General features: G+C 36.3%; 4 protein-coding genes across 5 annotated transcripts in view; 2 read left to right on the top strand and 2 right to left on the bottom strand.

Moving 5' to 3' along the window:
* ND-B15 (NADH dehydrogenase (ubiquinone) B15 subunit) overlaps positions 1–3,913 on the top strand; it is a 61,901-nt gene extending 57,988 nt beyond the window's left edge. The window contains exon 2 of the mRNA XM_069056173.1: positions 3,626–3,913. Coding sequence (XP_068912274.1) covers positions 3,626–3,838 — 213 coding nt within the window. The 3' untranslated portion in view covers positions 3,839–3,913. The remainder of the gene's footprint in view (positions 1–3,625) is intronic.
* A 638-nt stretch (positions 3,914–4,551) lies between these two features.
* Positions 4,552–6,179, bottom strand: Trs31 (trafficking protein particle complex subunit 31). Its single transcript, XM_069056171.1, has 3 exons — positions 5,801–6,179; positions 5,572–5,754; positions 4,552–4,743 (listed from the first exon to the last, which is right to left on the bottom strand). Exons 1-3 carry the CDS (start codon positions 6,080–6,082, stop codon positions 4,645–4,647), a joined length of 564 nt encoding a protein of 187 aa, XP_068912272.1. The 5' UTR covers positions 6,083–6,179; the 3' UTR covers positions 4,552–4,644.
* On the top strand, positions 6,172–7,977 carry LOC138136832 (U6 small nuclear RNA (adenine-(43)-N(6))-methyltransferase). 2 transcript variants are annotated; one of them, XM_069056151.1, is made up of 3 exons: positions 6,172–6,314; positions 6,369–6,486; positions 6,727–7,977. In XM_069056151.1, exons 2-3 carry the CDS (start codon positions 6,372–6,374, stop codon positions 7,821–7,823), a joined length of 1,212 nt encoding a protein of 403 aa, XP_068912252.1. In that variant the 5' UTR covers positions 6,172–6,314; positions 6,369–6,371; the 3' UTR covers positions 7,824–7,977. The 2 variants fall into 2 exon arrangements, with proteins under 2 accessions (XP_068912252.1, XP_068912251.1); XM_069056150.1 differs by having other exon boundaries at positions 6,369–7,977.
* Positions 7,978–12,021: 4,044 nt separating this feature from the next.
* On the bottom strand, positions 12,022–14,023 carry LOC138136960 (potassium/sodium hyperpolarization-activated cyclic nucleotide-gated channel 1-like). The gene is made up of 4 exons (XM_069056266.1): positions 13,228–14,023; positions 12,884–13,172; positions 12,418–12,833; positions 12,022–12,357 (listed from the first exon to the last, which is right to left on the bottom strand). The coding sequence occupies exons 1-4, from the start codon at positions 13,879–13,881 to the stop codon at positions 12,070–12,072; spliced, it is 1,647 nt and encodes a 548-aa protein (XP_068912367.1). The 5' UTR covers positions 13,882–14,023; the 3' UTR covers positions 12,022–12,069.
* Positions 14,024–14,039: the final 16 nt, after the last annotated feature.

Below are 14,039 nucleotides of genomic sequence, written 5' to 3'. Positions count from 1 at the left end.
CAGGTACCGATATAACCGATTTAAAAAGACACGGTGGCTGGAAGTCCACAACGGTAGCCGAAGGTTATATAGACACGTCCATGAATCACAAGATGGACTCAGCGAACAAAATCATCAATGCAGTTCAAGCTTCCAGCATCACTGTACGAAACACAACGAAGAATTAAGAAATAACCAATACTAATGTAGATGTAAAGTCGCTTCCCTTTACTCTTGTTAATTATGCCACGGTTAATGTATAAATGTACATAATAAAACGTAGAAATAAAAAATATATAATTATTACTCAATTGTCAATATGATTAGAAAAAGTATAGTATTTAACTCGTGAGAATTGGCCATTTCCATTCGAATGACTTACTCCACTCGCCTACGGCTCGTGGTCGCAAATCTCATTCTCATGGAAATGGCCAACTTTCTCACTCGTTGAATAATATACTATTTTTATTCGAATAGTATTAAAATAAATCTTGTTGTCTTTAGTGAGATCAAAAATAAAATCACGTTATAAGGTTTAATAAAATCTTTCAATTGTAGGGATCAACCGTACAAGTGTCGTTAAAAGTTGTTATGTAAATGATTGAGAACCCTCTTTTCGATATACTGATTCTCCGATATTGTCTTTAGATTTGATAAGTAAGACAATCGCCGGAAAAAATACTACAAACTAAAGTATTTAATTAAGTAATTAAAAACAGACGATAAGGGATCTGAACAAGCTTCACGAGGAAACTGTTAAGAAACGTGTCATTGCAGTACTAACTGGGAAGATTCTCATGTATGAGAAGATTGTTGGATTGTAGCTGTACGTGCAATTATTAATGTAAAATGAAAGATTCATATGTAATTCGTCTGAACATGTAACACGCCTCTTGACTATCTAAAAGTGTAAAAAAAAGTATACATATTCACTTTCCAACATTGTTCACTTATGATGAAGACATGGATACCTAACTAAATGTGGCGTCTTGTACGTTACATGTTTGTCGTAATCATTTTCTTAAGAGTTTGGTCGAATTGAACAGTGTTAAGGTTATCCGGAAATTTCTATTTGCCAATGAACTTTCTTCGCATAGTTTTTTTTTCAATATTTTTTTTATTTAACCACTAATGAAATAAGCTTGTAATAGATTATTTTCTCGCGTGTCCAACTCTCTTCTCCATTAATTTTTTTCCAGATGATTACGGAGAAAAATGCGTTGTAAAACGAATTCCATTGTGTCACGTGCGTGCTTGATTAATTGGTGTACATTTTTTTTTTCAAGCTTCACTAAAGAAAATAATGTCTAAGGTCCGTTCAGGTGTCACAGATCTACCACTTGTCGATTTATGTTGGTTAAGCAAAAAATATCCCTACAAGTCAACTGTGACACACCTGAAGCAAATGTTTTTCTATTTTGCGTTTAGAATAAGTCTATTCTAGTAAAATTTAGTGTATTGATGTTGGTAGCGTGAAGTGTCAACTGACAGGCGTCAAAAAATAAATCTCGCAGAGAACAAAGCAAATTAATAAATAACAATGAACAAAACGTTTAATTTTCATTCTGGGATTGGACTTCTCCGGCAGTAAATTTTCTAACGTCTTTTGTGCAATTTGCCTACTTTGCGGCAGCGTCAGCGATAAACTTTCTTCAGCATTCATTTTCAAACATCAAAATGCCAAAATAAAAAAAAATATGACGTTTTAAATTAATTTTTTTCACAGCCCGCTAAAATTATGCCACATAAAAATCTTACCAACCACCGCAAAATTCCCTACATTTAAATTTATTATTTTTTTATTTATAAAATGGTATAAAGCGGCAAAAAAGAGAAGATTCGTTGTAGAAGGTCCTTCAAGCACTCATTTGTTCCTCAACTCGCCGCTACGCGGCTCGTTTCGGAATTTCAAATTCGTGCTTGAATAGATGCCTTCTGCAACTTATATTTTAATATATGTACTATTATTTGCGGTGTTTTAAAAAATAAATGTAATGTAAAGAAGCAGTGAAAAGATAAGAAACATTAGGTTCAATTTGAGTTCAGAGAATTTTACTGATTGACATTTAACAGCGTTGATTTCAAAACATAACCCAACTTTTCATTTTCCACCAGAAGCCTAGGTCAACATTGTAGCGTTGTCACGTGCAATTTCTAGATAAGTTGCGGTGTTGGTGGATCTTTGATTATCCGAACAGACCGAATTTTCTTTTATTTTTAGCGCACATTGCATATAAAAGTAACTTTTTGACGTTACGAAAAGTTATTATTTACAATAATAATAAACACGAGTCAAGTTTGATCCGAATTAATTATTAAGTAATAATTTTATTAAAAGCTGAAGATGACAGAGTGAATGAATAGGTAATAATAACAAATTACGAATGCTAAATTGTTTGTTAAACAGAAGTTTTACAAATGAAAGGTTAATTGTTTGTTAAGACTGTCAATTACTGTTAATTTATTTAAAAACAAATTGAGCAACAACAAATGTCTTAAGGTGTTACACATCACTGCATTCAAAAAAAAATTTCAAGTGTGACGGCTATAGTCCGTTTTTTTATAATCAATTGTCAGTGTCAAAATACAGAAAAAGACCAAACTGTATATTAAAATCATTGACATTTGGTCTAGTTCTATTTCCCCTAGATCATTATTGAGGTTATGTTGCATATGTTTATGAGTGTAAGACACGTGTTTAATTTAAATTGTCAAATCTGACAATCGGTCAATCGGTGACAATTTCAAGTCAGTGTTTCAAACGTGATTTATAAAATTCCCTGTTTCGAATTTTCTGCCAACCTGACAACACTTTGACAATTGATTATAAAAAAAGCAGACTTTAGTTTCCCAGTATTAAATCAATAGAATTGGGGCTTTTAATAAGCGGTTCATGATGAAACAACTCACTGAGACCCACTGAAGTCTGATATTTTTACAAAATTTAGTCGCAACAAACACAAGATAAGAATGTCAAAAAATGAAAATGTATATTGTTAAATTACGTAAAAATTAATGGATGATGTTATTCATCACTTTAGCATGGATATGGATTTAAAATTATTATGAATCGTCAGCCACATTCTATGGTTGACAATGTGGAAATTTGGCAACGTCGGGTTCACAGACCAGACCGTCGAAAACTTGTCTTTTCTTATTGGATTTATTTATGTTGTCTTTCCACGTCACATTTTTTTCAATTTAAGTAAAAATCTGACCACTTCGTGTTTTTTAATCACCTGTTGTAACGTTTGAAAGTTTTGTCGAAAATGAGTCTTAATTTTGAACTTGTTTCTTTGACGTAAAAATTAAATTTCTTAATTTAGTAAAACTTGAAATCTGGAAGGAAGTAAGCTATTCAGTACTTCTTGCCTAGAACGTGACAATTTCACTTAAAAAATTGTGAACTTAAAAATTAGAACCAAATTAAATTATCTCAATTATGCTCTATGTGAGCAGTTGATGATTACACAACAAGAACACCCACAAACACATGTGGATGGTAATCTGCGCCTCACACGTTAAGGCAACACAAACTGCGAACTTTCATGCTGACCCCCTTTCCTCCTAATTACCAAATGAACGGTTAACTCATCGGAACGTGATCGTTTTCTTCCAGAATTCACAATTTCCATTTTCTTTTCAGTTTGACCCGGCCCTCACCCGGTACCAAGCCATGCGGGTCAGCACCTTCGAACACTTCAAACCCAACGCCAAGAACGCAGGATTCGGGATGCTGTTCGCCGTCATACCCATCTTAGGGTACGCCTACCTTTTGCACACCACCAGAAGCCAACAAGAGCAGCGCTACAGAAGTGGACAAGTTGCCTACAAGGACCGCGACTTCAAGTTGATTTAAAGTAATCCAATCGATTGCAAATTAGTAAAATTGTTGGAGATGTGTATTAGAAATTGAATAAAAGGTTTGAAGGGTTGTGCGATTTTTCCCCTATGCGGGAAAGTCCAAGTGGTATCACGTCAGCGCGACACTTGTCCACAAGTGTTTTGGAAATCGTGTCAGGAGATATTTTATTTTAAGTTTAATCTCTCCAGTACTTGTTTACTGTGAGGTTAAAAGTTCGTAGGGTAAGTACTTACCGGATGTTTCTCTATTTTTTTTTTGTATTTTATCCACGCGATTTATCATGAGCGTGGCCAGTAAATACTTCAAAAATCGTTGTTTTGGAACGGCCAAGTGGTCATTCATGTTTTTCAAGATTAGGAGATAACGATCAAAATTTTGTTGCGAAGGCGTGCTTGGTTCAAATATGGTTGTGGAAGATAAAAATGACGCTCGTGTGGTACTCAAGTGTTTGCGATGTTTTCACGACGTTATCGTTGAAGACAAAAACAGGAGGTGAGGAACATGTGTGAAGGTAAATGGAAGAATCGTTTTGAGAATGAATTAGCTGAAGGACCAAGAACGAAAATGAAGACAATAAAGAAGTGAAGAGAGAAAGAGTAGTAAGTAGTAAGGTACTGTACTGTTTGTACAGCAGCGTTGATCATCTTCTTACTCCACTCGATCCGACAGTGTCGGCGCTTTGTTTTTTTTTTTAATAAAGATCGATATTTAATTCAGTAATTATTTATTGACGAACGAATCCATACGTACAAAAAAGAGAAATCAACAAATTACAAAGGCGCGCAATCAGCACAACACAATTATCTCTCTTCGAGCTGCTTGTCTCTGCTGACGACGGCATCGTCGAATTTCACCATGTAAGTCGTTCCTTTATGCCAGTGCGCTGTCACTTTGGCCGTCTGCGAACAAAAGGATGTTGTAATGGCATCGATTACGCACTGTCAGATGTCAGATAAAAAAATGCGTTGCAACTGGATCTCTTGTAACGCTGTCATGTTTCATCAAACGTAATAAATTAAATAAATTATGAGCATCGCTGGTTATTTCGCAGTTTTGAATAACAAAACTAGGACTATTGTGATAAGGCCTATTTAGTCTGTTGCTGATATGTGGCACAGATCAGTTTGTTTTCCTATGCAGCTTATCAGGGCATGTGACGCAAAAAAGTTATGTGAGTAAAACTAGTCACATGATGTTTCATCTGGAAGCTATCTACAGATTAAAAATTACGTCTGTAATTTACATTCTAACCAGAGTGTAATTTAAGAAGAGGCAAATTGAAAATGTAAATCACCATTATGTGATTAATTTTTTTTTACTTGATAATGATTTATTTTTTTCTCCTTCACTGACTCCCGTTCTATTAATACAGTTATAAAAAAATATATTGTTGGTATTTTATCGAAATAATTGAAACACCTGACCCGTAACAATCATATAGGAGAAATTTTGATTTTTATTTATTGTAAAATTACAGAGTTCTGCAACGAGTAATACCTGTGGCGCCATCTGGTATTATTCTCAATTCGACATCAATAATATCATTGATACTTCTTTTATAGATAACTTACGATTCTGTTATGCGTGTTAGGTTGCATCGCAATAAATAAAAACAAACTAATTTAAATTGAATTTAATAAATTTAAAAAAATACTGGAACTGTTGAAGCAAAGTAGGTAGTTTTTTCCCAAAATAAATTCTACTACTTGTAATAAGTTAATACTCACAAAACCTGTCCCTGTAAGTACTGCTTCTATGATCCCAGCAATAAAAACTGCACAATTCAGACTACTCTTGTCTCTAGGTACTGAAATAAATCGATTGACTAGTGGTTCCTTCTCCATCAAGTAATATGTGTTTTCATCATCATTTGAGTGCTCTAATTTGTCAGCCTCTCTGCCAAATAAGGCCTAAAATAAAATGTGAAAGGTGCATATGAACTTTAATATAACAAACCTTCCACAGTGTTGATTTGACAAAAAGTAGAATGTTCAAGAGTTTTATTTCCCTCTTGCCATTTCTCTCCCTCAGGAAGTAGAGATCGATCAGTTTGACTCCGACTTTGCGCCCCAGTTCGTGCAGTCTATTCTGGAGCTCTGGAACCGTGTGCGATTTGTTTTGACAGTACTGCACCACTTCTGAGAACAACAAAGCGAAACAACTCAACGACACCTCTCCCTTGCCGCGACTCAACGGTTTGTCCAAGATGCTTGTTTTGTTCCTTCCCGTTAAACTCATCGCTCAAATTACAAAATTGCACAGATGAAAAAATTATTGTACCGCAGTTAGGTTATGTTTTGATTCTGTCAACATTTGACAGTTACCCGCGTGGTGATTTTCTATTTGTTACTAAATCTATTCTAAGATTGGCGACACTTTTGCTTTTTGGTTATGTCCAAACTTTAAAAACCAAAGTTTTAATTTCACTTTTTACCACATTTTTTATACAAACTCGCAAAGATTTTAATGCGTAATTAGTGTATTATTTCTGTAATTCGTATTTGTACGTTTTTTTCACTTTCAGAATATGTCAATGAACCAGTATATGCACCCCCGAAACATCTACAAGCAAGCCCCAAATTTCAAGCAATTGGCCGTGGAATATCCAGAATTTAGAAAATACGTGTCTCAGGATATTTCCGGTAAGGTTACCATAGATTTTAAGAATGTTGAAGCATTAAGAGCTTTGACTCGCACACTCTTAAAAAAAGATTTCAACTTGGACATAGACATACCTCTGAACAAACTCATACCAACTGTGCCGTTGCGACTAAATTACATTTTGTGGATCGAAGATTTATTAAATCTTTCCGCATCCACGCAAGATGTTAAGGGGATAGATATAGGTACAGGAGCATCTTGTATTTATCCTGTAATTGCAGCAAGGAAGTGCAACTGGTCAATGGTTGCAACTGAAATTGATACAGACAGTATCAACTATGCTACTAGTAACGTCAAACGCAACTCTTTAGAAAATCAAATAAAACTTGTTGGTGTGAAAGGCACGACTTTGTTGGAGGAAGTTTTTGATATTTGGCCTGGTGTTTATGACTTTTGCATGTGCAATCCTCCATTCTTTTCCACAACGCAAGAGCTTCACCCGTTTTTCAAGGCTAGGAAACAGAGTAGGCCTCATCCTAAAAATGCATTCTGCGCTTCTACAGACGAGGTGGTGGCCAAAGGGGGGGAGGTCGAGTATATTACAAAACTGATCAACGAGAGTAAGGCTTTGGGGACAAAAATAAAAATCTACACGACCATGGTGGGGCACAAGTCGAATCTACCCCCTCTTAAAAAATTGTTGAGGGAGGTGGACGTGGTGAGCTTTAAACAAACGGAGTTCTGTCAAGGGAACACCACCAGATGGGGCTTGGCTTGGACGTTTCACGACATCGACTTGACAAAAATTCCGGATTTGTTGGTTGCCGCAAAACAGAAGTTGCCAAAACCTCTGTTTTACGAAATACCGAGAGTAGACGAGGCGGGTTACAAGATCAGCGCAGTGTCAGACAAGTTGGTAAAGATTTTCAAGGAACTCCAAATGGACTGTCAGGAAATCAAACACGTCAAGAATTTGGTCGAGTTTGTCGTGACGGCTTACGCGAACACTTGGTCGCATCAGCGCAGGAAAAGACGCGAGAAGCTCAGGCTTAGCGGGGACAACCTCGATTCGAGTCCCGAAGGGAACGACATTCACAAAACTTGCGACAAGATGGCCGAGTTGGAGGTTGAAGGGTCGCCGTCGAATAAGAGGACGCTCGACGACGACAGTGGATTCTACAACGCCAAAAAGAAACGAAAGACGGACCTAGACGAATGCATCTCGAGTAAAATATACTTAAAAGCGAAGATCAGTTTGATGAAAGTCGAATCTTCCATCGGTTTGGAACTGGTTTTTTACGAGGGGAGTGGGACGAAAGAGGCTTTGCATCAGGTTTTGCAATATCTGAAAAACAATTTCGCTCAGAAAGAGTTGTAATTTTTTTGTATCGGCGTTTTGGGGAATGTTGATTCTACGCCATCCTGTGGAATTCAGAATTGTTATTTATTTGTACCTATGTATGTAATTTACGTTGAGAAATGTAAGGTTAAGTTTTTTGTTTCTGTCATGGACAATAAAATATCAAAGAGGAGTTTAAATAATTTTGTGACCTGGCCAGTTGTATCGGTAATAGTGGAAGAGAATGTTTTCAAAACAAAAGAAATAAAGTGGATCGATTACATAGCCCCAGACAAAAAAAAATATTTGGTTTTACAGTAAGATCCAATAAAAAAAAATGGGTATAATTCTGACGCTCAGCTTTGAGTAATAAAGGAACAAAACTATACCATGGTACCAAAATTCTAGGAGTGACGCATCGGTTGTAGGTACTTAAATCGTTCAGGGGATGAAGCTGTGCAAATTCCGTAGGCTTTCAATATTCTTTTGAAATTGTGTGACTTGATTACAATATGTGATCAGTAATATAAATATTTAATTTTTGATTAAAAAATTATTCCGATTTAGCATAGGTAAGATAATTCTGAGTTCGCCATTGCTTCGATTCTAAGCCAGTTTCAATTTCATACGATAGGTATTGAAGCTACGGGGATGGTTTTGGGTTCGTGAGGCGAGATTAATTAATTAATAGCCGCCCTATTTCTCGCTCCCAGGTGACAAAATGGTGTGTGTGGGCGGAACTTTGTCTATCCCTAATTCCAATTGGTCGAATCTTTTAACTCAAACCCAACCCAATTGGATAAGATCCCGAAAAAATCACAAAAACCCAAATTAGTGTTTTTTTTTTCTCTAGGTATTTCTAAAATTTCAAACAGCCATAAGCTCCCTAATTACTACTACAGATGAATTTTGCAGTTTGCACCGTTGGATTCCTTCATCAAGTGACTTTTTGTGCGACTTGAGGTGCACTTTTTCTCCACTTTCAATAAAAAAAGCGCACAATAATTGACAGGCGGTTACCTGCTCATCGTACATATACAGGCTGTCCCAGAACTCGCGGATCAAATTTACAGTGCGTTTTCCTTGGTGATAACCAGTCTTAGGACAGAATAGTCCCGGACAAGACGACCAGTACAACTTTGCGTAATACCCTGCTCACATAGAAACACGATTCAGCTGGTTCGCTTTAAATAACAGGGAACCAGCTGAATCGTGGTTATGTGCGAGCGAGGAATTACGCAAAGTTGTAGGTACTGGTCGACTGTCCGGTACTATTTTGTCCTAACACTGGTGATAACTGAAAGCAATAGCGTTTAAAAAAGAGGACAGGGAATAATCGATTTTTTGTAATGAATATTTAAAATTGGCCAATCAGAAGGACGCTGTTAATTTGAATTGAAAATTTACAAATTTGCATCGTTTAATTACGGATTTATCACAAATATGTTAACTTTGGTATGACATATTATATAGACACTGACAAATATATATTCAATAGTCTGATTTACATAGATTAAATTTTAAGTGCACATCATTAACAAAACCAATCTTCAGATTTTTAATATCGTTTGATTTAAAATCTAATTCATTTTTTCTTCGGTAATTTCGTCTATAAATTTTAGAAATGAATCCTCATATCAGTGTAAAAATCAGAAGTTAAATATTTTGTGTAAAACAGTTTCTTTTTTTTAATTTATTAAATACAATACGGATGTGGCCTTTGTAATAATAATCACCGCATTATCCTGTGTATGATAATTACCTTCGAGCAAAAGATTTTCGAGAAACTGCCGTTCGAGGAACTTGCAATTCGAGCAAAGTCATATTCGAGCAATTGACTTTCGAGCAGCTGATTTCGAGCAATTCGTCTTCGAGCAATTGCATTCGAGCAATTTACCTAGATTCCATATACAGTGAGCGGCAAAAGTATGGAATAAATTCCTTAAAAATTAAACAAAATGTTTTTCAAAAAAATCTTTGAACAGGTCAATTTTAGTTTATAAAATACATGTTTTAGTCCCAAAGAAAATTCCAAGCAGTCATTTGTTTTCCAGTTATGACGTCATCGATAGTTTTTTTAAATGGAAACCCCCTATTTGTTTTCTTGATTCTGATAGCCCTTTTAATTTTCTAAATGACAGTGTAAAAATTTTGTTACCTTACATAAGGAAATTTTTGAGAAAAAAAATAATAACGTTGGAAAAAATAAATTTTATAACGACAATTTAATTCATGTATAAAAAATCTCATAAGGCGCTTTGATTTTGTCACTTTGACAGCGGATAAAAGTTTGCCCTAACTTTTATCCGGCAAAAACACTCAGGTAACTTATACCTTTAGTTGCTAGGCATCTAATACCTTTAATACCAAATAAAAAAATAAAATTTGTATTGTTCATTCATTAAATTGTCTCGCCGAATTACACTCGAGGGTTCATTTAGTCAGGAAAAATATTTATTTGCAAAATTGGCACGATAAAATCAACTCCGGCCTACGGCCGTCGTGCTTTTATCGTGCCAATTTTTCCTGTCTAATTGCTAAGCAATACGTTTTCGTTGCAAAAAATATTTATCCGACTAAATGAAACCTCTTGTGTAATTACAGTCGAAAAAAAACAAGTCAAAAATCAAGTAGGTAAATCAAACAGTCAATTGTTACTGTCAATTTCATTCGTATGTGTTTTTTGTTTTACAAAACGTTTTCCAAAATGACTCATTTAACCGAAACACAACGTATAGAAATTTTAATTTTGATTGGGTGCCGGGATAAAACTAGATAAAATTAAAACAGGGGGTATTTCTTCATAAACTTGCTTTTTGTCAACAAGCTGGGGGATGGCAATTCGAACATTTAATTCCATAATTTTAAGTACTTACTAACACAGTTTTTGACTTGTTTTTGTTCGTTATAAAATTTATTTTTTCCAAATTTATTATTTTTTTCTCAAAAATTTCCTTATGTAAGGTAACAAAATTTTTATACTGGCGTTTAGACAATTAAAAGGGCTATCAAAATCAAGAAAAAAAATTGGGGGTTTCTATTTAAAAAAACTATCGATGACGTCATAACTCGAAAACAAATGACTGCTTGGAATTTTGTTTTGTATTAAAATATGTATTTTTATAAACTAAAATTGACCTGTCCAAATATTTTTTTGAAAAAAAATTTGTTTAATTTTTAATGAATTTATTCCATACTTTTGCCGCTCAGTGTATAATTCAGAATAAGTGGCATCGCGGTAGGCGTTGATTCTCTAAAGTGAGCTTTATGTTATACTCAATTTCATATAAATGTGCATCTAAGCAAGCCATGAAAATCTGATTTTCTGTTGGTATTAAAGCTAAAGCTAGTGACTTTGACTTTCAAAGTTGCTTGCTCTGCGCGAACCCGATTTGAGATTTGACTAATTCTTCAGTTTTTGTCCATTTTAACATTGCTGATTTCAAAAGCAATGTTACGTCTTTTTACTGATTAAATTAAAGTAATTCTTATTTGTTTTTGTCTTTGTATTTTTACCAAGTAAAGATTTATTGGACATGACCTTCATAAATGTGACTTTTGTAATGTAACTAAATTAAAGGTGCTTTTACAAATGCACAGCTCACTTGATGAACATTTATATGAAATCAATTATATGTCAAAAAATTTAGTAAACATGTGAAACCGTCATTACTTTATTCTGAGGTTATGCGTTACATAATTTTGACATGGTTTTCACCACAGACAATTAAACTATAGTTTAATTGTCTGTGGTTTTCACCCACAGCAGACATAACCCCCAGAGAAATAATACACTTTTCATAAATGAAACAAGGAAATTCCAAATACTTATAACAAGAAAATAAACACAAAACGATTCCAATCATAATATCAAGGCCGAATTAAAAGCGAAGGTTACCAACAGCATCGAAACTAGGGTATTATTAGCAAGGGTCTTGTTGCCAACGTAAATTTGAATTTCCAACGCCTACCGCGATGCCACTTATTCTGAATTACTTATAATATGTAGGTATAAGATATAAGATATAAGATTCTTTCTTAATAATTAAGTAGGTAGGTATTGGCGAAAATACTTAACCTTACTTAAATTATTAGAAGAAACAACACATCAGCGGCTAAAGTTTCCAGTTATTTGTTCGTTGTCTGTTGTCTTTTGATGGGTCCGATCACCTGTCAAAATCCTGTCGCATTTTTTTTTTAATCGCAATTTTTAAAATACCTAGTTCAACTCGTCAAGAAAAGTTAAGTCAACTTTATTTTGCTTCATCAAATAAAACAACAACAACTAAAGCGAAAACGCATCTGTCGTAGCTTCGTCAGTTTCCACCTCCGTATCGATGTGCACTTGACGTTCATCCTTTGACATCATCTGTAGCGTGTTTTCCAACCGACTCAAGGCCGACAATCGAATCCGTTTGTTTAAATCTGGAAACGGTTCGATCGCCTCTTGGAAATCTTTCCTGCTAAGTTTAAAGAGTTCGCATGCCCTCACAGCTATCACGGTGGCCACTCGCGGTTCGTTGATCACCAACGCTATCTCGCCAAAATGACTGCCATCCTCCAAATGGCAGATCTGAAAACGAAAAAGTTTCATCAAAGAAAAATCACCGCCTACGAGCTAGCCCAAGTGTACTTCTTTTCCATTATTGGTGTAGACAGCCACGGTTCCACTGTAGATGAAGTACATGGCATATCCGGCGTAACCCGCCAGGACTATGACGTCATTAGGCAAAAATATCTCAGACCGCAACTTTGTAACAATTCTCAACAACACTTGAGTGGGTAGACCTTTGAAGAAAGCGACTCGCTCCACCATTTTTTGGCACCTGTGCGTCAAGATGTCCTGTTTCAGGATAGACGACAGTGTGTTCAAGATGTCCTCCTCCTTGATGATGTGCTTCTGGAATTTAAACTCGATGTATCTGAACACTTTGTCCTTGAGCGTCGACGGCAGCTCTTTGTATTTCATGTACTCGCTGATCTCTTCCAACAAATTGTTGTATTTGTTCCTCGAAGTCGATCGTCTTTGGAATATGTGCATCACTTTCGCTGAAACAATTCGTTCGCAGAAGACCACAAGTATTGAGAGACATTCTCACCTAGAATCACTATCTGCAGCACGTTACCGATCGTTATGGTGACGATCTCAAAGGCCATTAGGAACTTGCTGGCGTTAAAAAGGTCGGTGACACCGACTACCATGCAGGCTCTCACCACCCGAACGGTGGACATCAACATTGGAAAATTTTTTATTCTTCGCAGGCTGAGGGTAGAATTGTGGAGGATTCTAACGATCATGTAGACCACACTGGTGAGCCACACGACGAACACGGACACCCATAATGCGAAACAGATGAATTTGATCTGGTAGCTCCACACTTGCATCTTCTGCACACAGAGAGTGTTATTAATGTGGTACCAAAGCGAGTAGGTACATACTTACCTCACTCATTCTATACAAGTACCGAGTGAAAGTAGGAAGTCGGACCACCTTCAGCAAACAAATGGTCTCGAAGGGGTAGTAGTCCACATTCCGCGTCAGATATATGTACATGTGAATGGGTAACGAAGACACCACATCCGGCACGAAGAACCCCTTCAAGTAGCGCTTGACCACGCTCTTGAACTTCATCTCCACCATTTGCTTGCGGTGGTTGTAATATCCGGTGACGAACCACAAAATGACGTCGATGTAGCAAATTATGTCGAAAAATAACTTCATGTATATTATTATGAAGTGAGGATTCGGCGACGAGATTTCCGCCGGTATGAGGATAAAAAGGAACAGAAACACCGGAATCATGAACATTTCCCACCAAAAACGCGCCTGGCTGAAAGGGTGGATCATGTAAGGGCAGTGGTCGAAGTGGTATTGCTCTTCTGTGTACATCTCCGCTGTCGATTTGAGGACGTTTTTGCTTTCGGGAATGTCCGGACTGATGGTTCTCCATTTCCACAACTTTCGACGCAATAGGACTAGCGGGCCAGAGGAGATGCCATTGCAGATCTCGAGCTCATCCGGGGAATGGAGGAGGCAAGAGTGGTTCTTAATATGGCGCACCACGGAGATAGAAGTTTGTTTAGATACTTTCGACATCTGACAGTTCTGGATTTTATATGTAATGAACTTTGTTTATGATGAGAAGTTTTCCATGGAAACAGGTCCGTTTTGTCAAAACAAGATCTTCTAGGAAGACTAGAGCCGGAGTGACTTAAATGATTTGGACGTTAGGCCGCGGCCGGCGTAATGTTGTG

The sequence above is a fragment of the Tenebrio molitor genome, chromosome 8, assembly GCF_963966145.1.
Source record: "Tenebrio molitor chromosome 8, icTenMoli1.1, whole genome shotgun sequence".
Taxonomy (NCBI): domain Eukaryota; kingdom Metazoa; phylum Arthropoda; class Insecta; order Coleoptera; family Tenebrionidae; genus Tenebrio; species Tenebrio molitor.
The sequence above is the reverse complement of the archived record's forward strand: the minus strand, read 5'-3'. Positions and strand labels throughout refer to the sequence as shown.

Bases quoted from the DNA above. Each gene is read 5' to 3' on its own strand.
- LOC138136960 (XM_069056266.1), bottom strand. From the start codon at position 13,881: ATGTCGAAAGTATCTAAACAAACTTCTATCTCCGTGGTGCGCCATATT. The intron at 13,173-13,227 runs GTAAGTATGTAC...CTCTGTGTGCAG, and splicing joins ACTTGTATAGAATGAGTGAG to AAGATGCAAGTGTGGAGCTA. The intron at 12,358-12,417 runs GTACACTTGGGC...TTTCGTTTTCAG, and splicing joins ACACCAATAATGGAAAAGAA to ATCTGCCATTTGGAGGATGG.
- Trs31 (XM_069056171.1), bottom strand. From the start codon at position 6,082: ATGAGTTTAACGGGAAGGAACAAAACAAGCATCTTGGACAAACCGTTG. The intron at 5,755-5,800 runs GTTTGTTATATT...ATTTTATTTTAG, and splicing joins TCAAATCAACACTGTGGAAG to GCCTTATTTGGCAGAGAGGC. The intron at 4,744-5,571 runs GTGAGTATTAAC...TTTTGTTCGCAG, and splicing joins TACTTACAGGGACAGGTTTT to ACGGCCAAAGTGACAGCGCA.
- LOC138136832 (XM_069056150.1), top strand. From the start codon at position 6,372: ATGTCAATGAACCAGTATATGCACCCCCGAAACATCTACAAGCAAGCC.